This window comes from Dama dama, chromosome 10 (assembly GCF_033118175.1).
Source record: "Dama dama isolate Ldn47 chromosome 10, ASM3311817v1, whole genome shotgun sequence".
Lineage (NCBI taxonomy): Eukaryota > Metazoa > Chordata > Mammalia > Artiodactyla > Cervidae > Dama > Dama dama.
Window position 1 is genome coordinate 11,538,305 of NC_083690.1, and position 25,198 is coordinate 11,563,502.

General features: G+C 48.1%; 1 protein-coding gene and 1 long non-coding RNA gene across 3 annotated transcripts in view; both read left to right on the top strand.

Annotated features, from left to right (window-relative positions):
* The first annotated feature begins 913 nt into the window (after positions 1–913).
* Positions 914–6,456, top strand: RMI2 (RecQ mediated genome instability 2). Its single transcript, XM_061152841.1, has 2 exons — positions 914–1,227; positions 5,331–6,456. The coding sequence occupies exons 1-2, from the start codon at positions 930–932 to the stop codon at positions 5,477–5,479; spliced, it is 447 nt and encodes a 148-aa protein (XP_061008824.1). The 5' UTR covers positions 914–929; the 3' UTR covers positions 5,480–6,456.
* An 8,420-nt stretch (positions 6,457–14,876) lies between these two features.
* LOC133063449 (uncharacterized) overlaps positions 14,877–25,198 on the top strand; it is a 29,922-nt gene continuing 19,600 nt past the window's right edge. For both annotated transcript variants that reach the window (XR_009694406.1, XR_009694407.1), the window contains exon 1: positions 14,877–15,263. This is a non-coding gene — a long non-coding RNA (uncharacterized LOC133063449). The remainder of the gene's footprint in view (positions 15,264–25,198) is intronic.

Consider the following 25,198-nt stretch of genomic DNA (forward strand, 5'->3'; position numbering starts at 1 on the left):
TTAGTTATAAGTAGTTTCACTGTAAGATTCATTGTAACGATTTATAAACTGAAAAGCTGAAAATAGCCTATGTCCTCCTCTAGGATATTGGTTATGTAGGTGATGAGACAAATAGAATCTTATCCAGTCACTCAAGAGGAAGCAGAGGGATATTTGTTGATATGGAAAGATATTTATTATTAACTGAAAGCAATATACAAAACAATATTTGTGTGTATATATTTTGAAAACTGGATGCTAATACACCAACAGCGGGTGGATATCTCTGAATGATTTCTACATTTCTTTTTTTATTCTAGATTTCCTTTCCTAAATTTTCTATAATGAACGTAAATTCCTTTTGTGAAAAATATAGTAATATATCTTAACTTAAATTATTTTATAATGTTATTAAAGTATAATAAATAAACATATTACTATGTTTACTTTTATTACTAAAAGAATGGGCAGTTTTACTAGCTGTACGTGTCCCAGCCTTTTCTCTCCACTCGATTCTTGATAACTGACAATAAACATAGCCTCATCATTGCTACTGTTCATTTCAGTGTTTGCTAGTATTTATTAGCCTCACAGAACCGTACTAGGCAAGACGATGTAAAGATGAATTCTCACATTCTTCAAATGATTTGCGTGCACACCAAATTTTGACGTGCGTGGAGACAAGGAGTTCTTTACCTCCCTCCTTCATTTATTTTTTTCTCTCTTAATTCATTTCATCCTTTCATTTCTAACTTGGAGGGCTGGGCGTTTATTTACTTCACGTACGCATGCGCACTCCTGTGCTTGGGGGGGGGGTGGGGCCACTCGGCCTGGCGGACCCGCCTCCCGGCCCCGACCATTGGCCGATCTCGCTAGCGCGCCTCTGATTGGTAGTCGCGGACCTGGCCTCCCGCTCATCAAAGTTGGCGGGAAAGCGAAGGCGAGGCAGAATGGCGGCGCCCACGGAGTCGTTACCCAGCAGCGGCCCGACGGCCGTGAGGCTGCCTCGGTTGCCGCCGCTCAAGGTGCTGGCGGAGCAGCTGCGGCGCGACGCGGAGGGCGGCCCGGGCTCGTGGCGCTTGTCGCGGGCGGCGGCGGGCCGCGAGCCGCTGGAGCTGACGGCCGTGTGGATGCAGGGCACTGTGGTGGAGGCCGGAGGCGGCGAGGCGCGGCTGCGGGACCCGAGCGGGTTCTTCTCGGTTCGCGGCCTGGAGCGGGTGCCCCGCGGGCGGCCCTGCCTCGTCCCAGGTAACAGCCGGATTCGAACCCTCGGCTGGCCCTCGGTTTGTACCGCCCGAAGGCGGGGCCATGCCGTCCCACCTCCAGGTCTTTTTGCAGTGCTGCCATGTTGGTCACCAGCTTCCATACCCTTCCTTCCTGCCCCTTCCCAGCCAGGCACCAGCCAAGACGTTCTGATGATAAGCATCACCCACAGCCCATTTAAAAAATACAAGTTCCTAGGATTGCACCAGCCTTTCCAGCTGGAATCTCCGGGAGAGGGACCCCCCCGAGGGACCCCCCCCCCCCCCCCCCCCCGCATCAGTAACAAAGCCTCCTCTGCAGGGGTGATTCCCCTCCCTCCCCCCTCCCCCCATCAAGTTTTGGAAAATACCATAGTGGGGAACTTCTGTTCATCCCTAATGACTGGACTCAAGGGTACCTTCCTTAGGGAAGCTGTCCCCAGTTCCCAGGAGTGGGGGGCCCCTGCTGTACCTCTGCCTCATGTGACTGTCAGGCTGTAGTCACTACTCTTTCCTTTTAAATTCGGGGTGTGCACATTTGAGCGTGCATCAGACTTACTCTGCTGGCAGGTGCCACCCTCAGAGTTGGTCTGGGTAGGGCTGAGAACTTTCTAAGCAGCTCCCACGTGCTGCTGGCCTGGGGGCCACACTTTGAGAACCACTGGGCTTGACTACTGCAGGGTGGGGGTCTGTCTTTCTGACAACTATTCTCAGCGTTAGGTTGAACTGGCTCGGCCCCTTTTCGGATGTTCTCCCTGGAGAATTTGTTCTTAACCTTTCTGGGCCGCCTTTCAAAGGGACTAATAGTTGCTGCCTGTTGTATGGATTCAGTCCATTTTAAAAATGGCCTTAACACAGCTCCTAGGTCATAGTGAGGGTTGTGACCATGGTTTTTTACCATGTGATGCTCCTGCATGCTTCTCATCCTTCCGCTTCCCTCTCTGTCTGCCCTCCATTGCAGTGTTTATTTAGACATGGTCTGCAAACCTCAGGGTACCACCTCCTTTTGCTTGGCCTGTGAGCTAAGATTGATTTTTCCATTTTCAAACGGTTGAGAAAAAACGAAAGATTTCATGACATATGAAAAGAATATGAAATTCAAATATCCGGGGCCATAAATAAAGTCTTCACAGAACACAATCATTTAGGTATTGTCTGGGGATGTTTTCTCATTACAGCTACAGACTTGAATAGTTGCAGCAGAGACCTTGTGACCTTCAAAGCCTGAAATATTTAGTATCCGACCCTTTACAGAAAACGTTTTCCGGCCCTTGGTGTAGCACGTAGCCTGAGCTGTTTGGTGTCTTGGTCCCTAGGCAGTGCTGTTTGAAGGCAAGCTGGGACTGTCTCCCACGGGTGGCTTCAGCCCTGGTATGAGGATGATACCAGTCAGTACCTGAGTGGGCTTCCCTGGTGGCTGAAACAGTAAAGAATGTGCCAGCAAAGCAGGAGACCAGGGTGTGATCCCTGGGTTGGGAAGATCTCCTGGAGGAGGGCATGGCAACCCACTCCACCATTCTGGCCTGGGACATCCCAAGGACAGAGGAGCCTGGTGGGCTGTGGTCCATGGGGTTGCAAAGAGTTGGACAAAACTGAGCGACTAAGCACAGCACAGGTACCCAGTGGCCAGTGCCCGTTGACTTACCCACTGGCCTGAATGCCTACATGCCTGGGCCTTGCCATTTCCTCTTGCTAATTAATACCAAGGTTTGATTGACAAGTCGGTAACTACTTTGAGACAGGGAGCCTGAAGAGTAAGCAGGCTGTTAAAACACAAAGTGATGTGTCATAGGCTTGAGTGCAAGATGCTGTGGGTGCTGAAGAGGGACAGCTGATCCAGGCCTGTGAGGTCATGGGATGAAGGCCAGATGGAAGGGAGTGAGTGGGGAAGGAGAGACAGTGGAGAGAGACTCATCAGGGGAGAGGCTGCGGGTAGAAGGAACCAGACTAAGTAACCAGGTTGGCTGATCATGAAAGGCAAGAACAACTCAGTCCTTTGGCTTCATCTGTCTATTTGTGTTATATGCCTCGGTGTGTGCAGATTTCCTGTGTGTGGATTACCTCTCCTGTTGGAATCTCTGTGGGTTTGCTCTTCCTTTCCAGGGTCTTCAGTCATTTTCCGAGGGTTCCATCTCCCCCAGTATTTCAGGCCTATTCAGAGGGGTATGTCAAGTGTATTTTTATAATGAGCCTCCGTCACTGAGCAGCCCAGAGTCACTTGCTCAGGTCAGAAGCAGAGATGGGTTCAGGGAAACCTCAGTATGTAGTACCAGGGGCTGATGCCCAGAGGGTAAGGTATCCGCTCTCCTGGCTTCTTTCCGTCAGAGCCCCGGGGCCCGGGTGCAAACCCAGCCCTGATGTTGGAAGCAGTATGATTAAAGCGGCCTTGCAGGGGCACGCAGTGGAGGCTGGCCGCGTGCCTGCTTTTCCTGCTGTGTTTGGGTTTTTTTTTTTTTACACAATTGAGTTTTGTGTGGTTAAGACTGGCCAAGTTTTGCTTTCAAGGAGAGCCACTTCCCCAAGGGAATGGGAAGAGTGTTGCGGTTAATATGTCATGAGATCATTGAATGGCAGCCTGCCCTCTCAATGAGTTGCTTGCATGTGCCCAGCTGACGGCAGAAGGCGGTGGAGATTGGTCCCAGGCAGCTGGAACGATAGGGCGTTTTGGGGGTGCCGCCCCTGCTGAAAGAGGAGGGATGGGGGCAAGGCACAACTTTTGAAAGAATGACACAGCCCGAGGACACAACATAAACCAATTAGAATCAGACAGGTCCAAAATGGCAAGCCAGTCAACTTCGACTAGACCTTGATCCTCAATCAGCAATCAGAGGCGCCATGACAATTCCAACGTTGACCATCAAAGAGCAAAAAGTTACATGTAAATCTGTGGCTGATTCATATCAATGTATGACAAAACCCACTGGAAAAAAAAAATAATAAATAAAGGAAAAGGAAAAAAAAAAAAAAAAAAGCAAAAAGTAGGCTGTGGCCCCGCTGCTGGAAATCCCTGCCCCTTCCCCAAAATAGTTGGAATAATCCTCCCACTCATTAGCCTATGAAATTACCCAGCCCATAAAAGCTAACCATGCCACATTTTGAGGCTGTTGCACTTGCCCTCTGCAATGGCCCACACTCTTGTCTATGGAGTGTGTTTCTCTCTGAATCAATCCACTTCTTACCTATCACTCTGTCTCTCACTGAATTCTTTCTGTGATAAGACATCAAGAACCTGAACTTCATTAGGTCCCGAAACCAGGTCTGTGATCTCAGTTGGAAGACCATGGGTTTTGGCTGGGTTCGTGGTCCCAATCTGAAGTAAATGGTTTCACTGCCCAGTTCTTGTGGCAACGTGAAGGGGAATTGGATTTTTGCTTTGGGGCTGTCAGAGTTGTTCAGTTTCTCGGTCATGTCCCACTCTTTGCGACCCCATGGACTGCAGCACGCCAGGCTTCCCTGTCCTTCACCACCTCTGGAGTTTGCTCAAACTCATGTCCATTGAGTCGGTGATGCCATCCAACCATCCTCTGTCAGGAGTTGTCCATGCAGAAAGAGGACCAGTCTTGTACACAGAGACCAGTCACAGGCTTTTGGTATTAAGCAAGAACAGGGAGAAGGGAAAAGCTAAGGGTTTTCTGGCTCCTCCATCCATGGGATTTTCCAGGCAATAGTACTGGAGTGGGTTGCCATTTCCTTCTCCAGGGGATCTTCCCAACCCAGGGATCAAACCCAGGTCTCCCGCATTGTAGACAGACTCTTTACCATCTGAGCCACCTGGGAAGTCCTGCCTTAGAGCAGACTGTCTAATTACAACTCATCCTCTGGTGTGAGCGCCTCTTCCATTTCTTGGCAGGATAGCTTTATGCTGTATGCTCTGATTTTAACATTTGAAAACCAGAAGCCAAAGATACAGATGTCATTCTCTAGGTTAACTGTGGAATTTACTGTAAGTATTTTGATCACCTTGGCATTTTGGTATTTACTGTTTGCATTTTTTTGGTCTTCACTTTGCCTCCCTGATAAAGTTAAACCCTCTCAAGGACTCCTATCTCTGCTTTGTTTGTATTTTCTCTATCAGTGTGGACTTTTACCACCCAGCTTTTCTTCTTCCAGGAAAATATGTGATGGTGATGGGAGTGGTTCAGGCCTGCAGCCCTGAGCCCTGCCTGCAGGCTGTGAAGATGACAGATCTTTCAGATAATCCCCTCCACGAAAGCTTGTGGGAGCTGGAAGTGGAAGATTTACACAAGCTTATTCCTTAGATGATGTTGGAACCGGCGATAAAAAAAACAACCGAAGTTTTGGAACAACTTGCATTCTCACCCTGTGGATTTCGTGGACATCACTCAATATATATTTCTCAAAGGTTTATCAGAAAGCTTTGCTCCGAGCAGTCCAGATGCAGGAACCTCTAAATGCTGGGACACTCTGGTGAACTCAGCCCCTGCTGCCCTTTGCTTTGACTGTTTGCTGATGAAAAGCAGATGTTTTGTTCTCTCTTTTTTCTTTTTCCTCTGTGTTAATTCTCTCTCCCTGAAGCACACAGAAACCTCATGCTGCATTTTCCAAGTTTTACAAGTGATGATGCTTTTTCCATTACCACCGCGGCCCTGTTTTATGAGGCTGAATTTGAACCTCAGTCACGGCCCGCAGAGATGAAAAGCATGGTTATGGGCAGGAAAAGAGGCTGCGTAAAAAAGGAATGACCTCATGGCCCCGCGTCTGCTCCATCCACAGCTTCCATATCCAGCTTGCAAGTCAAATGGCATTTTCTGACTGCAGGCTCTGGGGCCTCTCAGAGACACAGCCCTCTTTTTGCCTCAGACGCCACTCAGCCCTAAATGTGAGGTCCCTTCTCCGCAGAGCTGGACATGGATGCCTGCCCTTCTTCCTTCCCTTGGGAATGTTGAAACACCCTCAGAATTTCTTCTTGAAATGAAAGTCAAGATGAAGAATGACTTGCAGGCATGAACTAAACTCCTGTCTCGTAACTTTTGATGAGACGCTGTGAGGGGCAGCCTGCTGGTTAGATAAGAGTCTTCACGGTGTTTTCTGTAGGGAATGGAGTTTGGTGGTGATTGTATTGAATGTTGTGTGGCTGCTCTCTGCTTCTTACCCAACCTTCACTTTTCCTTAGATTGTAAATATCAGGGGAGGGAGGGGGTGAGGTTTTGTTCCCCATTGCTGTAGACTTTTGCTGGAGTTGGTTTCTACCACCAATAAATTGTTTCCTATGCTATATTCTTTTTAATAGATTTTATTTTTTAGGCATCTTAGATTTCTAGGGGGAAAAAAGAGAGCAGAACCTATAGTGAGGTACTTTACATGCCCTCTGTTTCCCCCTTATTAACATCTTGCATTGGTGTGATACCTTTGATAAAGTCAATGAGGCAGCGTTGATATATTATTATTAACTCAAGTCCGTCGTTGACATCAAGAGTCAATCTTCGTGACATACAGTAGGCATAATATCATGTATCTACTGTTACAGTATTATAAGGAAATAGCTTTGTTACCCTGAGAGTCCTCTGTGCTCCGACTGTTCATCCTTCCCTGCCCTGTAACCCCTGGCAACCACTGATTTTCTTGCTGTCTCCATAGTTCACAGTTGGACTTTTCCAAAACGTCAGATAGTTGGAATTGCACAGTCTGTAGCCTTTTCAGACTGGCTTCTTTCAAGTTAGCAATATGCATTTAAGGTTCCTCCATGTAGTTTTGTAACTCGATAGCTCATTTCTTTTTACTCTTGACTAATCTCCCTTTGGATGGATGTACCATGGTTTGTTTATCCATTCACTTATTGAAGGACATCTGTTTGACTCCAAATTTTGGCAGTTACTAATAGGGCTGTTGTAAACATTCGTGTGCAGGTTTTGTATGGACATAGTTTTCAACACACGAAGGTAAATGCCTGGGAGCCCAGTTAGTGTTTATATGGTCAGTCTGTGTCTTAGCCTTGTAAGAAACTACCAGACTGTCTCATCTGCTATAACAAAGCCCCATAGGCTGCAGGGTAGGGGCCGGGGGGGGGGGGGGGTGCTTAAAACATCAGATTTACTTTTTCCAATTTTGGAGGCCAAGGTCAAGGTGCTGGCAGATTCAAGGCCTTCTCCCAATATCCTCATGTGATGACAGAGGGTGAGGTTCTCCCAGGGGCCTCCTATAAGGGCACTGATCCCATCCTGTTCATTTCCCAAAGGCCCCACCTCCATAAACCATTACACTGGGGGCTAGGTTTCAACCTCTGAATTTGGGGCAGGGAGGGGGGACTGCATATTCAGCCTGTGGTCCTTTGGAGGGGACGACATAGCCAGTCTGTAGCACTGTTTTCCAAAGCAGCTACAGCGTTTTGCTTTCCCATCAGCAGTGTACGGAGTTCCTGTTCTACAGCCTCAGCAGCGTGTGGTATTGTCTGTGTTTTGGATGTGCTATATATCCACACACACATACATATATGTACATAAATGCACATGTCTATGTGTGTGGTGCTCAGCTGTGTCCAGCTCTTTTGCAACTCCGTGAACTGCAGCCTGCCAGGTTCCTCTGTCCATGGGATTTTCCAGGCAAGAACACTGGAGTGGATTGCCATTTCCTTCAAGAGATCTTCCCGAGCCAAGGATCAAACCCAGGGCTCCTGCATTGGCAAGCAGATTCTTTATCACTGAGCCACCTGGGAAGCCCCATACATATATATATTTACATAAATATGCACATATATGCATATGCATAAATATATATGTAATCACACACACACACATATATATTTGGCTGTGTGGGCTCTCTGTTGCAGACTGAGAACTTTCTCTAGTTGCAGTGTGCAGGCTCTTTGTGGCACATGGACTTAGTTGCCCCACAGCATGTGGAATCTTAGTTCCCCAACCAGGGATCAAACCCACATCCCTGCTTTACAAGGCAGATTCTTAACCACTGGACTACCAGGGAAGTCCCTGGATATGCTATATTTTTTAACTCCAGCGTTTTCTTTTAAAGATGGGGAAATTGGGAAATGCATATTGTTTTTCCTGCCAGTCTGGGTTTTGTTGCCTGCCTAAAGCTTGTTTCGAGTTGATTTATGTTCAGAGTTTGGTCAGTGTTGTTGAGCTTCATCGGGACTCTGCAGCCCTGTAGACCTGAATATGAGCCCTTCATCTCTCCCACCTACTCTGTGCTTAAGTTTCCTCATCTATAAAACGCAGACTATACCGAGCTCACAGCACTGGTGTGAGGAAAAAGTGAAGAAGTGTGTAAATCACTTTTACTTGTGCCTGGCACTCAATAGGCCCCAAATGATTGTTGCTGGAAGGAATAATAAGTTCATACTCACATCCTTCAGTTGACTCTTAAAAATATATATACGTATTTGTGTGTGTGTGTGTGTGTATATATATATATATTAGAATAGTTTTAGGTCCACAGAAAAATTGCAAAGATAGTACAAAGAGTTCCCATTTACCTGCAACCAGTTTCCCTTATTATTAACATCTTAACATGAATATGACACGTTAGTTACAATTAGTGAACCAACACTGAGATGTTATTAACCAAATTCTACCCTTTATTCAGATTTCCTTAGTGTTTTTTCCCAGTGTCCTCTTTCTGTTCTTGGAGCCCGTCCAGGACACCCTATGACAGAGAGTCAGCATGTCTCCTTAGGCTCCCCCTGGCTGGGAGAGAGAGTTGACCATTTGCTTTTGATTACACTGACATTGCATTCTGATGTTGTCCGCACCATCTCTGTCATAGGATTCTTGAGCCAACCGTTTATTCCACAATTAGCCTGGATTTCCCGATAGTAATCCTGGAGCTGGTTGTACGGTAGCCTCTCTAAGCCCTTAAACCGAAGTCTGCCCTGCTGAGGTTCCTTTATCTGAAGTCGGCTCTTCTGCTCCAAGACCAACCCAGACTGCTGAGAACCATATCGTGCCCGCTCCGTCCTCACCTAACTTCTGGTAACAAACGCCTGAATGAAAAATCGCTGATAGGGCCGCCTGGCAGTGAACTACCTCAGGAGCGTGGGAGGTGGGGAAACGAGGGTGCCCATGTCTTTCCGACAAGTCCCCGCAGACACTGATGGTTCCCCGGGGGCTCGGAGCTGGCCCTGGGCCCTCCCGGCGTCTTAGCTGTTAGCTGAGCTCTTGCGGTCTGCCGGAATATTAAGAACTCTCACTGTTTCGCCTCGCGTTTCCTCCTTGACATCACCAGATGAAGACGCATCTCAGGCGGGGGTTTTAGTTTTCTGATGCCAAATCAAAGTTGGTTTATCAGCAAGCTCCCCTCACCAGACAAGGGCAAGCTCTGTGCTCCGGCTGCAAAGCTTCCCTTTTGAAATTGGCTCTTTTCTAAGAACTGAAAATAAGCACCCTGGGCCATGACTTCACTTTTCTTGGAACTGCTTTACATTAGAAGAAAAAAAGAAGAAAGAGAGAGAGAAGAAGAAAAAAAAAACCCAGCTCACTTAGCTGGTTTTGGATCACTGAGTTCCCTAAATCTTTCTGTTGCAGATTCTTGTAAAGCTGTAGTTTTACCACAAAATTCTTATGCATCAGGTGAAGCAGGAAGAAGGAAAGACCACATGAAGAAAGTCAAGCATTTTGTCTCCTGGCCTGTTGTATGTGATTTAATGGTGAGGAGAAAAAATCCAGAGGACATGCCGTGGACAGAATTGCTTCCCAACCTCAGGGATCCAGCCGTGACTACTAGGCCCTGAGAAATGCTGGCCACCAAATGGACTAGGACCCGGGGTCACTAAACCTCGGGCCACAGGCCAGGCTCACTCAGCAGCTGCCCCCGTGGATCACATCGAGAGGGAAACACGCATCTTCGGCCATAGTGACCTACATTTAGCAGACATCTTGGAGCCAGTGCAAAGGACCACTTTCGGGGGTCCCTGCCTGCTGAGAGAGAGAGGGGCTTAGCCACACCTGGGCAGTCCCGGTCCTGCCCTAGCCTGTCTGACTTTGGGCTTGGAGACCAGTCTGTAGAGTGGATGAGACCCAAGAAGATCACGGGAACCTGAATAGAAGCCCCTTCCCCGCACAGACCTACAGACAGGCACAGAAATTGCTCCGAAAGTTCTGTTGGTATCTCTGTCCCCATCAAAGGGGCCTCCAGTGATGTGACTGTGTCTTAGATATCCATCTGTCCATGCACAACACACATGGGCAGTCAGTGTGTTCTGTGAAAGGCTTGTTTTTCAGGTAGAAAGACAGAGGAAATAGGACATGCAAAGACACCGTGCTCCTGAATTGATACTCAGCCCTCAAGAGCTCCACACACGCAAGGAGCCCACTTGCAGGCTGCCTCTTGAATCAAACCGGCTCGGGTAGTTTATAATCAGCCCGCAGGCGCCCGCCAGAACGTTGGAGAGCCTTCTGAAGTACAAATAGGGAAGACTTGGTGAAAACATAAAAGGCTGGAGGAAGAGGAGAGAGACAGCTGAGTCAAAAGAGTCATGTGGTTTGGGCAGAATCTGAAATGATAGTCCTGCGAGAACCTTTAAACATCTCCTGATAAAGAATGCAAATTCAAGCAAGGGTTAGGAGCCAGGGAGCTCCCCCCCCCCGTTGTTATTTCATTTCACTGTGTCAGCGCCACCCCCCCCCCCCCCCACCCGCTGCGACTCCTCTGGGAAAACTGCTGCCAAGGGGATGGAGCTCTCTGCCCAAGGACATGTGGCCAGCAGGCTGTGGCCGAGAGGGGCCAGTTGGGTGGCCGTGACTCTCTGTGGGGGAGGGGACCAGGACCTCCATTCTGAGAAAATCAGACCCTCTGGGACCGCTGGGTCTTTACACTTGGGTGCTGGCTCCCCCTGATGGTACATCCCGGACAGAACTGCCCTGTCCCATCAGAAACGGGCTGCCAGCCAGCGACCGGGAAGGAAAGCCAGGGAAGGAAGCAAGGGAACAAACGGGGCGGTGAGAAGCTTCTCGGCTTTCCACCTCGGGGAGTTTCGCCCACTAGGGCCAAGCCCTAACAGCAGCGGGAGATGGGAGCAGCCTAGGGTTCGGCAACCAGATGGGTTCCCGCGGTCCCACTTCTGAATCTCAGCCCTGCTGTTTATTTACTGGGTGACCTTAGGTGAGTCGCTTCACCACTGGAGCCTTGTTTCTGTCATCTGTAGAAGAGAGGTGAAGCCGTTTGTCTGCATGGCCGTTAGAGAATCCAGGTGCTCAAAAAAATGTTCGCTTCACTGGTCTGTCAATAAGCACTTCCTGAGAAGGTATGTGAAAAGTCACGTGGTTGTCTCTCCCTTGCCCTCATTGCTCCTTCTTACCAAGAAATTTCCCGGCTCTTAAGGACTCCTGTGACTAGATTAGGCTCACTAGGTAATCTCCCCGTTTCTAATCACACCTACAAAGTCTCCTTTGCCGTGTAAGGTAACACATTTACAGGTTCCAGGGACTAGGATGTGGACACCTTTGGCGCAAGGCCTTCAGTCAATCCAGTGCTCTCTGCCCCCTAAAGATGCAGGTCTGTCCCAAATCCAAAATACACTCACCTGGTTCCAAGGCCCCCAAAGTTCTCATCCCATTTACGTGCATGCAGGTTAAGTCATTTCAGTAATGTCCGACTCTTTGCGACGCTATGGACTGTAGTACCCCAGACTGCTCTGTCCACAGGGTTCTCCAGGGAAGAATACTGGAATGGGTTGCCATGCCCTCCTCCAGGGGATCTTCCCAACCCAGGGATTGAACTTTCATCTCTTACATCTCCTACATTGGCAGGCAGGTTCTTTACCACGAGCACCACCTGGGAAGCCCCGTCCCTTATATGGCACAACTCAGCCTTACATCTCAGCTAAATGTCATTATCTAAATCATCTGGGTCTGGTTGGTGGGGGTGGGGGGGACGGGTCTGGGTGGAATTCATCCTGAGAGCGATTCCTCTCCGTCTGTGAGCCCGTGGATCCCAACAAACGAGTTAATCTCCCCCAAATACAATGAGTGCAAACCAGGAGGGGAGGCAGTCTAGCTCTGGGCCCGATCCCAGGGACCAGAGATGTGGTATGCAAGGAAGATACAGAAGAAGAAAGAAGGAACAAAGAGGCTCTAGCACCTGGAAGTAAAATACTAAGCTTCCCTTCCACAAGAAGGGAAGAGGAAAAGGAGTTGCCGCAAACAGGGAGTGCCCTGCCTTGCCCTGGGGCCTTCAGGGCTGACTCTCCCAGAGAGCCGCCCAGCCTGGGCCTCTGGAGACTGTCTGAAACGGCTGATGATCAGCCCCAGGGGGCTGCTTTTAACTTCGTCTCCACCCGCATCATCATGGTTCATTTATTTACTTAGCTGAAGCATAGTTGATTTACATGTGTTAATTTCTGCTCTACAGCAAAGTGACTCAGGTTATACACAAACAACCTTTTCCATCAGGTTTATCACAGGATACTGAATCTAGTTCCGTGTATACAGTGGGACCTAGTTATTGACCCATTCTACATCTAATAGTTTGCGTCTGCTTGTCCCCAACTCCCAATCCATCCGTCCCCTACTCTCCTCTTAGCAACTACAAGTCTGTTCTCTATCAGTCTTTTTCGTAGATAGGTTCATATTTCAGATTCCACATGTAAGTGATGTCATCTGGTATTTTTCTTTCTCTTTCTGACTTCCTTCACTTAGCATGATCATCTCTAGGTTTATCCATGTTGCTGCAAATGGCATTATTTCATTCTTTTTATGGCTGAGCAATAGATATATGTATACATATGATATCTTTTCCCATTCATCTGTCAGTGGACATTTAGGTTGCTTCCATGTCTTGGCTATTGTAAATGGTGCTGCTGTGAATATTGGTCTACCCACATCTTTCATTTGAATCCACGTGGCCGGGGTTCGGGAAAATAGCTTTAGAAAGCTCTCCAGGTGAGTCTGGTAACCAACCAGGTGCAGCGCAGCGGCTGCAGATCTCCAGCTTCCGGGCCTGGAGGTCCCTGGCGGAAGTCAGAGCTACCCTGGCACTGGTTGACCACTGGGCCCTTTGCCTGCTCGGATGGGTATCCTGACATCCAGAGGAACTGGGCCTTGGCCAGAGGAAGGCCAAGTGAAGAACTCCGAAGCTCACAGGACCAGAGCCAAGGGGGCCACGCACCCTCCCGCTTCCCTGAGGAGGAGGAGAAACAGAGGATGGAAAAAACCAACAGGGAGGAACCGGACCGGACCCCCTCTAGGCGTTCTTGGATGTCCTGGGGCGTCCTTGGTGCTGGGCTGCCACTAACGGAATCTCAGGTACTGTTATCTGGTTTCCTTTTTAAAAAATATATATTTTTTTTAGTTTTGGCGGTGCTGGGTCTTCATTGCAGCACAATGCAGGCTCTTTAGTTGCAGCGAGCGGGGGCTTCTCATTGCAGTGGCTTCTGTTGTGGAGCGTGGGCTCTAGCATGCAGCTCAGTAGTTGCCACCAGCAGGCTCTGGAGCATGCGTCTTTTTTTTTTTTTAAGTGAGCTTATTTAAAGGAAAATGTTAAGTGAACAGTAGTAGGGGTGGTATGTGAACGACCTGTGTTTGGACAGCCTGCGTGCTTGGACTCAATGCCGTCTGCTGTGGTAGACACTAGCCTCCGGTAGCTGTGGAGCGCTTGACATGTGCTGGGTGCCCTGGATAGGGCTGCCAAATTTAATAAATTAAAGTACAGGACGCCTCCCACTCCTCAAGCATGGGCGGTGCTTGATGCCCTTGGCATCAGGACACCATGGAAAGGGGCAGGGTATAGAAGGTGGGGAAACCTGATAAACACACCTCAACCACGTAGGCAAGGTCAGCATCAGCTGTTGTAAGTCACTTTGAAAGCATGTGCTCTTTGGGACTTCCCTGGCGGTCCAGTGGTTAGGATTCCATGCTTCCGTTGCAGGGGGCATGGGTTCCATCCTTGGTTGGAGAACTAAGATCCCCACACACTGCAAGATGCAGTAACACCCCCCCCCCCGCCCCCACCAAAAAAACCCCCAAAGCACGTGCCCTAGCTCTGCGTTGAGCTCTGCACTTAACCTCTGTGACCTTCTTCCCCCAAACCCATAACCCCTAGTATAACTCATGAGAAAAACATCAGATATATCCCAATTGAGGGGCATTCTACAAAGCGTTTTTCAAAATTGTCCAGGTCATCAAAAAAACAAGAAAAGCTTGAGAAATCGTCATGGCCCGGACAAGCAACACCACGTGTGGCTATTTAAATCTGGGGGGGAACCTAAGGAGGCGTGATGACTCAGGGTAACAGGGGATCATGGGATTGTGGAACAGTGGGAAAAAGACGCTTGGAAAAAACTAAGGTCTGAACAGACTATGCACTTTAGTTAATAATAACATTAACAGTGGTGCACTAATTGCAATAAATGTAAGAGGTGATAAGGGAGGGAACTGGCTGTGAAGTGTGTGGGAACTCTGTTGTCATGATTTTTCTGTAGATCTAAAACTTCTGACATAATTAGTTTAAAAAAAAGAAAAGGCTGCCCAATTAAATTTGAGAAACAAAAACTTCTTTTAGTGTAAGTATATCCCATGCAGTATTTGGGGCTCAGTTATACTAAAAAATGATCTATTTGTCTGACATTCAAATTTAACTGGGCAGCCTCTATTTTTATCCGGCAAGCCAACTCACCCAACTGAATTTTTAATTCTACTTAATCTTCATGCATTTGAATTTAAACAGCCGTCTGCGGCTAATGGCTTCAGTCGGCCTTGGGCGGCACAGGTGTAGGCTGTCTGTCTTGCCCTGAGGTCAGCGGTTAAAGCAGGTGAAGCCCCCGAGAGGCTCAAGACTTGTACAGCATCTTCTAGTTTCAAGGGCAGCCCTCTTCTCACCCCACTTACCTGGTTCTGGCTGAGAAGAACGGTGCTTGCTCTAAGGGCCCGTGGGAGCTGGAAGGGGCAGCTCAGAAGCCCAGAGAGGCACTGAGGACGTGGAGTCTTTGGCGGCTGTGGCAGCCGGGACTGGAGCTCAGACCACAGGGCAAGGACTGTAGTGGCTCCTAAGAAACTCAGCAGCTTGTCTGACTCGGCAAGGTTGGTTTTCTGCCCAAGGCTTCACTGGCTGAAGTCAGGGTGTCGGCTGGCTGAGGTACTTTTTTTTTTTTCTTTTTAAATAGTTATTTATTTGGCTGTGCTGAGTCTTAGTTGCAGCATGTGGGATCTTGTTGGGCTTCCCAGGTGGCTGAGTGGGTAAAGAATCCTCCTACAATGCAGGAGATGTAAGAGACACAGGTTCAATCCCTGGGTCGTGAAGATCCCCTAGAGGAGGGCATGGCAACCCACTCCAGTCTTCTTGCCTGGAGAATCCCCATGGACAGAGGAGCCTGGCGGGCTACAGTCTATAGGGTCACAAAGAGTCAGACACAACTGAGGGACTTAGCCCAGAATCTGGTTCTCTGACCAGGAATCAAACCAGGGCCCCCTGTGTTGGGAGCATGGAGTCTTAGCCACCAGATCACCTGGCTGAGGTCTTTTCAGGAGGCTGTGGGAAGAAGCCGTTTCCAAGCTCACTCAGATTGTTGGCAGAACCCAGTTCCTTATGTTTGCAAGACTGAGATCCCCATCTCCTTCCTGGCTGTGAGTCCGGGCCTGCTCTTAGCTCCTGGGCCAGCCTCATCCTTTGCCATGCATCCCCCTCCATCCTTCAAGCCCCAGTGTCAGACTCTTCTCGTGCTTCCAGTCCGATCTCCTCATTGCCCTCGTGGCTCCACTTTAAAGGGCTCGTATGATAAGGTCAGGCCCATCCATCTCAAGGTCAACTGATCTGAGACTTTCATTACCTCTCCAGATTCCCTTCACAGCCACACCTAGATTAGCACTGGATTGGATGACTAGAAGATGTGCACACACCGAGGTGGGCTTCTTGGGATTGAGTATCTTTAGAATTCTGTCCATCACAAGGACCCTCCAAATGCAACAGCTTAAGGGCTAAAGCAGGTTCTAAAGACAGACAACATGGTTTTGTGGCAGGAAGGGGGACCCCCTTCCAGGGCCTGAGAGTGGGCTCTTGTCTAACACTTGGGAATGAATTGTCCAAGAAGACACATGTCCTGGCAAAGCAAGAGACTTTATTGGGAAGGGGTGCCCTGGGCGGAGAGCAGGAGGGTCAGGGAACCCAGGAAAACTGCTCTGCCACGTGGCTTGCCATCTCGTGTTTTATGGAAGTTGGGTTAGTGTCCAGGTTGTCTCTGGCCAATCACTCTGACTCAGGGTCTGTCCTGGTGGCATGTTCTTCATTCAGCCGAGAAGGATTCCGGGAGGTTGGCAGGACATACGGACTTGCGTCTCCTCTCTCCTTGTGACCTTTCTCGAATTCTTCTGGTTGGTGGTAGCTTGTTAGTTCTGCATTCCTTACCAGGACCTCCTAAGATAACTCACGCCCATGGTCACTAGGGGGCCTGGCCAGGGCAGGCACTTTCAGTCAGCGGTTCCCCCATATGGTTTCAGAGCCCAGCTCCACCACCGCTCAAGGTGTGTGTGGCCTGGGACCCTCAACCTCTTCTGGCCTCTGTTTTCTCACCTGCAGAACCGGAGTCAGACTGACTTCGTTAGCTCATCAGGTGGCCCGTATCTGACACTGACACTCTGGCCATGATCACACACATTTCCCGCTGTTCTCACTTCCTGCTCTCAGAGCTGCCCTGCCCATTGCAAGACCCACTTTGTAGGCGTGAGAATGGCGTTTCCCCTGTTTTCCCCACATTCCCTGCCTTTCCAACAAGGCCCTTTAAGGAGAATGAGCTCATAGCTTGGGATCTTGGTCTCCTCTCCTTGGCAGGCTAGACCAGACTTGGCAGGGGGTGAGAAATGTCAGCCGGGGAAATCTTCTTCAAAAACGTATATGTGTAGTAAAATGTATGTCCAAATCTAAAACAAAGGTAACTGCACTCACTGGAGGGTGTTACTTGCCCGAGGTGGGGAATGCTTGTAGGTAGAGGTTGATTTCCATCTCTTCCCTCCTTGCCCAGCTCACAGAAGATGAGACTTTGGGCCTTGGTATTCTGGTGTAGGCATTTTGCCATGAGCATCCTGTCTATTTCATGGTTATGGGCCTTGAGTACCAAGTCAGCTTAAAAACCTTGTGAACATACTAATGAGAAAGAAAGGAGGTATCTTGGATAATGTGGAAGCGAGCAACCGGTTTTGCAAATGTTCCAACATGGGTGGTTTGTAACTAATTGGAAAAACATGCCTCTTCTCTGTTGCCTTAATCCTTTCTGCAGTGCTCAGGCCGTAAGTGTTCCCAGAAGGTTTAAGCAGGGAGTAATCGGCTCCCAGGATGGTTATCACAGTGACGAAGCAGGCAAAGTTCTCATGCTAGCGTCTGAGGGTCCTGCGGCTATTGCCAGCTCGGCCTAGGGGACAAGAGAGCCAGTGGGTCCCCAGCATTCCAGGCAGGCTCCAAGAGGCCAGTGTCGGGCTTAGCAGAGAGTAGGGGTTCATTCTGGCTTTAAAGTTAGCCTTTGGGTTTCCCCAGTGGCTCGGTCGGTAAAGGATCTGCCTGCAATGCAGAAGACCCGGATTCAATCTCTGGGTTGGCAAGATCCCCTGGAGAAGGACGTGGCAACCCACTCCAGACTTCTTGCCTGGAGAATCCCATGGACAGAGGAGCCTGGTGGGCTAAAGTCCACGGGGTCACAAAGAGTCAGACACGAATGAGTGACTAACACTTTGAAAATTCTGGAGGCAGAGTTTGGGACCCAAACGGGAAAAGGAAACTGCCAACTGTTAAGTCCTCTCTGAGCTGAGAAGCCCCTGAGGCTTTTTGATTGTAAGCACAGCACTTGGCTTTTCAGAGATGCAGAAGGTGATGGTCCCACCATCACTTCCCCATTGGGTTTCTCTGTAAGAGAGTGTTCTCAGGGACTGATGATCTGGCTCGGCCGTGGCCCTGCCAGTGTCCTGGAGAGGGGAGCCTGCATCAGCAGAGTGGCACACAGCCCAAATGGGCACTGCGGCCCCTCTGGTCCGAGCGCTGCAGAAACAAACGACTGGCCCCAGGTCAGAGAGACCTGGCGTGTCCCTGTCCTGCCTTCGTCAGCCTCTCTCAGTGCCTGGGCCTCCTCTCGCAGAGCGGATACGGTATTGCTTATCAGATGGGAGAATGACACCCTCCCCTCCCCCGGGGGGGGGTTTCAGGATGAAATGTAGCAGGTGCAGCTCCCCACCCCCTCGTCTTCTGAAGCCCCCGCCCCAACCGCCCCAGTGTGTCCCCAGGAGAGGGCCATGGACCAAAAGTTGACGCTGCTATTAGAGTTATAAGGGTTTGCGGTTTCCTCTCTCTGTCTTCACTTCCTTCCCGAAACCCCAGAAGAGGCTTCGCGGGAAAGGAAGGGTCTTTCAGATCCTGGCGCACAGCAGGGAATGGCCGGAGCCCAGGGTGGTGACTGGGCTGAGTTGTGGGTTTGAGCCACCAGGGCCACTGAGGCACAGCTGGCCAGCTGCCGGGTGCTGCCGGTCACCCTGCGGACACCGCCTCTGTACACCCCAGAGGTGCCCCATCACTGCGAAGGGGGTTGGTCAGGTCTTGTTCTGCTCAGGACAGACCCCTCCGAGTAACACAGTAAGGACAGACTAGGTCCTGTGTGCCCAGGAGCTTTTAACACAGAACACGTGCAACAGGTCCTGGTCCTTTGGCACTGGCCCCTCTTGCTATTTTATTTTTGGATGCACTACGCGGCCTTGCAAAAATCTTAATTCCCAGACCAGGGAGGGAACCCATGCCCCCTGCAGTTGGGATCACAGAGTCATAACCACTGGACAGCCAGGGAAGTCCCTTGTTTTTCCCCGCCTCTTGTTACTGTTAATGCCACAGTTATGTGAAATGGATCTGCTCTTGCAGAAGTGGATCTCAAAATAGTTTTGGGGGTCAGTTACCCAGCTGTTTAAGGCTCCAGTAGGAGGGGGCTCCAAGTCAGTTGAATCTAGAGGCAGGGATGGGTCTCCTTGCTGGGAGGGGCTCCATGGCTGGCCAGCCCCTTGTTTTGTGTTAACTCTGACCTGTGCCCATCGCCTGAGCATCTGCATTAAAGGACTCTCTAGCAGGACCTACTACATAAAGTGGGGGTCCCAGTATAAAATGAAAACGCAGGGCCCCTCATTCAAAAATTAAGATTCAAGACGGTGACACAGAGCACGCAGGGAAGTGTGGGGGGTGGGTGTCTGAGCACAGGGCCCTGGCTATATGCTTTGCTTGCTCGTGAAGCCGGCCCTGGTCTGGAGAAGGAGAGCACAGGGCAGGCAGCTGATCCACAGCACCTGAATGAACGTGGTCACTCTACTTGGCCCTAGGGGGCTTCCCAGGTGGTGCTAGTGGTAAGGAACCCACCTACCAATGCAAGAAACATAAGAGACACAGGTTCAGTCCCTGTATTGGGAAGATCCCCTGGAGGAGGGCATGGCAGCCCACTCCAGTATTCTTGCCTGGAGAATCCCATGGACAGAGGATACTGGTGGGATACAGTCCATGGGGTCGCAAAGACTCAGGCACGACTCAAGTGACTTAGCACACACTTGGCACTGCCTGCCAGTACAGGAGATTCGAGACACAGGTTTGATCCCTGGGTTGGGAGGATCCCTTGGAGTAGGAAATGACCACCAACTACAGTATTCTTGACTGGGAAATCCCCTGGACAGAGGAGCCTGGTGGCTACCAAAGAGTCGGACATGACTTAGTGACTGAATCAGAAGCGCACACCCTTCGGGCGAGTGACCACAGCCCTTCTGTTGGTTGGGAAAACCTGGTGAGACGAGCAGAGCTGAGAGGTGGGCTGTGTGTGCCAAGCGGTGACAGACAGGGCGCAGGGCTCCAGGCAGCGTCTCTTCTCTAGAAAGGGAGGTCCCTGGTCTGATCATCTGTCCCGGGGTTCAAAGTAAAATCAGGGAGCAATGCGTTAACAGTTGTCGCTCCCCAAATCAACATTTTCCAAAAACCATTTTTTCCTCCTAATTTGTCCTGTCTGTGATTTTGGATTGTGCATTTTGGTTTTTTGGTATTTCTTTGGTTTATTTTTTTATTTTACTGCTATCAGATGCCAAATTGATGAACTTTGAAAGCAAATCATCACTGTCAGAACTTATACAGTGGGCATAGAAAGATAAACTAAAACATTACTTCTTGTTTCTTTGGCCTTCGGCCCTCAGCCCTGGGCATTCCTGCTGATGCTTTGCCCATTTGTGAAAACCCCAACTTTTCTGTTTTTAAGTGAGATTTCAAGATAAACTTTGATTGGCTGAAAAAGGACAGTCCAACTGGAGAGAATTTGTCTGAAGAGAATGGGTCAGAGGTTGCTAAGGAAAGAATTGTTTGCAAAGTTGGTTTATATAAATTGTTGGCGGAAAAAGAAAAGTGCCATTTTATTTTTTCTCCCAGATGATAAACAGGAAGGAAGGCTGTTACTCGGTCAAGTGACTCATGGAGTGTGGGAGGCTGAAATCCCAGAGGGGCTCTGGGATGCCTCTCCTTTTTCTTGGGTCCCATTTCTGATTTACCTGCCAGGCTCCAAGGCTCCAAATTAAAAGGCAGACACAGGCCTTTTACTGGGTGGAAACAGACACAAAATTCTCTGGGTGGATGGATGAGGAGAGGAAGGAAGTGTGCAGAAACTCAAAGAGATTTCTTTTCCTTTTCTTTCTTTTTTTTTTTTGAAAATCCATTGTTTTATTATGAAACCAAAGTATCATTTTCAGCGCTTTCCTTCTCCTACGTCTTTCTACAAGAATTGAGATATAATTCACAGACTATAAAGTTTATGTTTAAAGTGTACAATCCAGTGGCGTTTGGTTTATTCACAAGATTGTACAACCATCACCAGTGATTCTGAGCACTTTCATCACCCCTGAAAGAGACTCCATACCCATCATCCACCGCCCCCCCCCACCCCCCGCCAATCCCGCCATCCTTCTCATGCCTGACAACCACGAGTCTCCTTACTGTCCCTTCCAATTGATCTATGCTGGACATTTCATGTATGCAGAATTATATAACACATGGCACTTTGTGTCTGGCTTCCGTTGCCCTAAGACAATAAAACAGCCAATTATTTTTACCAGGAAGATAGGTTTATTTGGGAATAGCAAAGAATGGCCATTTAGGACACGCCATCTATGACAAACCACAGGCAAATACATGGAACAAAAGAGAGGTAAGTTCTTTGAAAGAGGAGATAGGAGAGTTGAGAGAAGGTGTTATGAACAGAGAGTCCATTGGAGGAAACTGCAAGTTTGAAGTATAGTGGCTTTTCATTGGCTGAATTATGATAGTCTCTCATTGGCTGGGCAGTTGCTAGGTGAGGAGAAAATCGTCCTTCTCCTGCTAGGGTAGCAAATAGTACCATGGAGATGCAAAGTACATCTCCTTCTATTGTGTCTCGAATTGACATTTAGTCGTGGGACATAAGAAGGCCCCGTCTGGCCTCCTGACTCCATTTTAAATGAGGTTTCTGTTTTAATTTTTACACTTCTTTCACTTAGCATAATGTTTTCATAGCCCATAATTGTTGTAGCATGTTTCAGTATTTCATCCCTTTTTATTTATTGAATCATATTCCATTGCATATGGAGAGACAGTATTTTGTTTGTCTATTCTTTAGTCAATGGGCAGTTTGTTGTTTCTAGTTTCTGGGAAAAGGGACTCCTAAAACCTAGTGAAACTGCAAGAATCTCAGAGTTGGGCCTGTCTCCTAGGAAATAAAAACATTTACCTGGAAGTTGAGGAAAAGATAGTATAGTATTTGGTATTCCTCATTTTTTAAAAAAGGCTGAGTTCTTAGTTTTTAATTATTCCATCCAAAAGTACTGAAGGTGTTACTCAGTCGTGCCTGACTCTTTTCGACCCCATGGACTGTATCCCACCAGGCTCCTCTGTTCATGGAATTCTCCAGGCAAGAATACTGGAGTGGGCTGCCTTTCCCTTCTCCAGGGGATCTTCCCAACCCAGGGATCTAACCAGCGTCTCCTGCACTGCAGGCAGAGTCTTTACCATCTGAGCCACCAGGGAAGCCCCAAAAGTAGTGAAGGGTAACAGAATATGCCACCCCGTAATAATGTTTCTTTGACATAAGATTATTTTGAGATAATGGCAAATAAATGAGAAGCTTTAAAAGCAGAGCAGAAGTTACCCTTTTGTAAGGGGAATTTGCATTTTTAAAGGAAATCTCTATTTGTAAAGGTGTCTCCCTCTCTTTTCCTTGTTAATTATGCCGGTAACCTCCCCACAACTGATTTCATCACATCTTTCTTTTGTCTTTAGTTGAGAATAGTATTTAAGCCGGTGACTCAGGCCACTTTGAGTGTTAACTCATTCCCTCCTGAATATCTCCCAAGTTTATATGAGGTGGATATGTTAATAAATATCTATTCATTTTCCTGTTGTTAATCTGTCTTTTAAAAAAAAATATTTAATTTATTTGGCTGCATCAGATCTTAGTTGCAGCACTTGGGCTTAGTTGCCCTGAGGCATGTGAGATCTTAGTTCCCCAACCAGGGATCAAACCCGCATCTACATTGCAAGACAGATTCTTAACCACTGGACCACCAAGGAGATGCCTCTGCCTTTTATTACAGAGGTCTCAGCCAGGAACTCAGAAGGATGGGGGGGAAGTTATAGTTTTCTCCCCTTCAGGTCCTGGTTACTCAGATGGGACCCTCTGGGATGCTCTACTTGCCCTGGGATCTAACCTGGGCCCCCGCATTGGGAACATGGAGTCTTAGCCACTGGACCACCAGGAAAGCCCCTGAACAACTTCTTTAATATCTCTTGCACCAAGGATGTGGTGGTGACAAGTTCTCTCATCTTTGCATGAAATTTTCTTTATTTTGCCTTCATTTTGACAGATGATGATGTTGGATATAAAATGTTCAATTAATAGTGTCATTCCATTTTCTTCTGGCTATTACTGTTTCTAATGAATTCATCTGTTGTTGCTGTTATATTCATCTGAATATTGCTGTTATTCCCATGAATGTAATTTATTCATCCTTTAGCTGCTTTTGAGATTTTCTCTTTTTCTTTAATTTCCATTAGTTTCATGTGCCTTGGTGTGGTCTCCTTTGTATTAATCCTGTTTGGGGTTTGCTAAACTCCTTGAATCTCTTTTGAGATCTTTAGTCAACTTTAATAAATTACTGTCTGTTGTCTCTTACCGTTTGAGCTACCCGAGAAGCACCAAAATATTGGTGTGAGTAGCCATTTCCTTCTCTAGGGGATCTTGCAGACCCAGGGATAGAACCTGGGTCTCCTGCATTGCAGGCAAATTCTTTACTGTCTGAGCCAACAGGGAAGCCTGATGGATGGCATCCTGACTCAATGGACATGAGTTTGAGCAAGCTCCAGGAGATGGTGGAAGACAGGGAAGCCGGGCGTGCTGCAGTCCTGGGGTGGCAAAGGGTCAGACACGACGGAGCGACTGAACAACAACTCTCTCCCTTAAGATATTCTTCTGCCCTGTTTGCTCTCTCTCTTCTCCTTTTAGGACTCCAATTACATTTCTTAGAGTCCATTCTTTCTTTCTCTTTTCTCTTGTGATTTTTATTTTTAATTCTTGTTTATTTCTGTGCTTCCATTTGGATAATTACTACTGACCAGTCTTTAGTCACTGACTTTTTTTGGGTTGTGTCCAGTCTGCTATTAAATCCATTCAGTGGGTTTTTCATTTCCAAGAATTTTATGTTTCAGTTCTAAAACTTCTGTTTGGTTCTTTGAGTTTCCATTTTCTCTTTTGTAATTTTCACCCATTGTCTTGTTTTACCTCTAGATTCTGTAACACATTTTAAAATCCTAGCACACCTATATATATATATATCTGCTAATTCCAACATTTGGGTCATGCATGGATCTACTTTTATTAATAGTGTGCTCCTGTTTCACAGAGCTAGTAATTTGAATTGTATGCTGAGCTTTGTGGATATCATGTAAAAAATTCCAGATATTTCTCTAAAGAATATTGAGTTTTTGTCCTTACCAGATAGTTAAATCACTGGCTGGCTGATCACCTTTGACCCCATCAAGACTTGGTTTTCAGCTTGGTTAGAATGGGTTTTCCATTGCACCTCTCCGGGTCTCATGGTGTGCCTGCACAGTTTAGGATTTGGCCAAGGATCTAAGGATCCTCCTTGCAGATTTCTGTGTGACTCCTTCCCCTCCTGTGCCTTGTCACACAAGTCCAAAATACCCTAGCATCCTTGAACTCTGATCTCCCTTTCCTCCAGTTAGCAAGACTGCTGCTTTCTATGTAAGCTATGCATCTCACTCAGCAGTTTGAAAAGTGCTCCTTTCCAAAGAAAGCTGTGGTGAGATTTCATCTCAAGAACTTCCCTTCTCTCAAGGATTGCAGCTCTATGCTGCATGGCCCAATTCCTGCAAGCAATTGTTTTGTATATTCTGCTTAGTTTTAGAGTTGTTTATGACAGGGGGAGGGCTTCCCAGGAGGCTGAGTGGGTTAAGAATCCTCTTACAATACAGGACACGTAACAGACACGAGTTCAATCCTGGAGGAGGGCATGGCAACCCACTCCAGTATTCTTGACTGGAGAATCCCAGGGACAGAGGAGCCTGGAGGGCTACCGTCCATGGGATCGCAAAGAGTCAGACATGACTGAGCACACACGCATATGACAGGGGAGGATGATCCTTTGGGGCTGGCCCTGCAGACTTTTAAAACTTTTTATTAGATTGTGTATAAATGGGATTTCTGGGTTTTGAGTCATGCTCAGAAAGGGCTTTCCTGACAAGAGATGGTTTAAAAAATTTCTTCTAGTACTATTTAACTTTTTATGTTTAAATCTTCTATTCAGAATTCATTTTGGTGGAAGAAATAACATAGAGGGTGCTTCCCTGGTGGCTCAGATGTTAAAGCGTCTGCCTGCAATGCGGGAGACCTGGGTTCGATCCCTGGGTCGGGAAGATCCCCTGGAGAAGGAAATGGCAAACCACTCCAGTATTCTTGCCTGGAGAATCCCATGGACGCAGGAGCCTGGGCAGGCTACAGTCCACGGGGTCACACCGAGTAGGACGTGACTTCACTT

What these genes read in the sequence shown, in the direction of transcription:
- RMI2 (XM_061152841.1), top strand. Translation starts at nt 930, where the DNA reads ATGGCGGCGCCCACGGAGTCGTTACCCAGCAGCGGCCCGACGGCCGTG. An exon ending in GCGGCCCTGCCTCGTCCCAG is followed by an intron (nt 1,228 to 5,330) that starts GTAACAGCCGGA and finishes TTCTTCTTCCAG; the next exon opens with GAAAATATGTGATGGTGATG.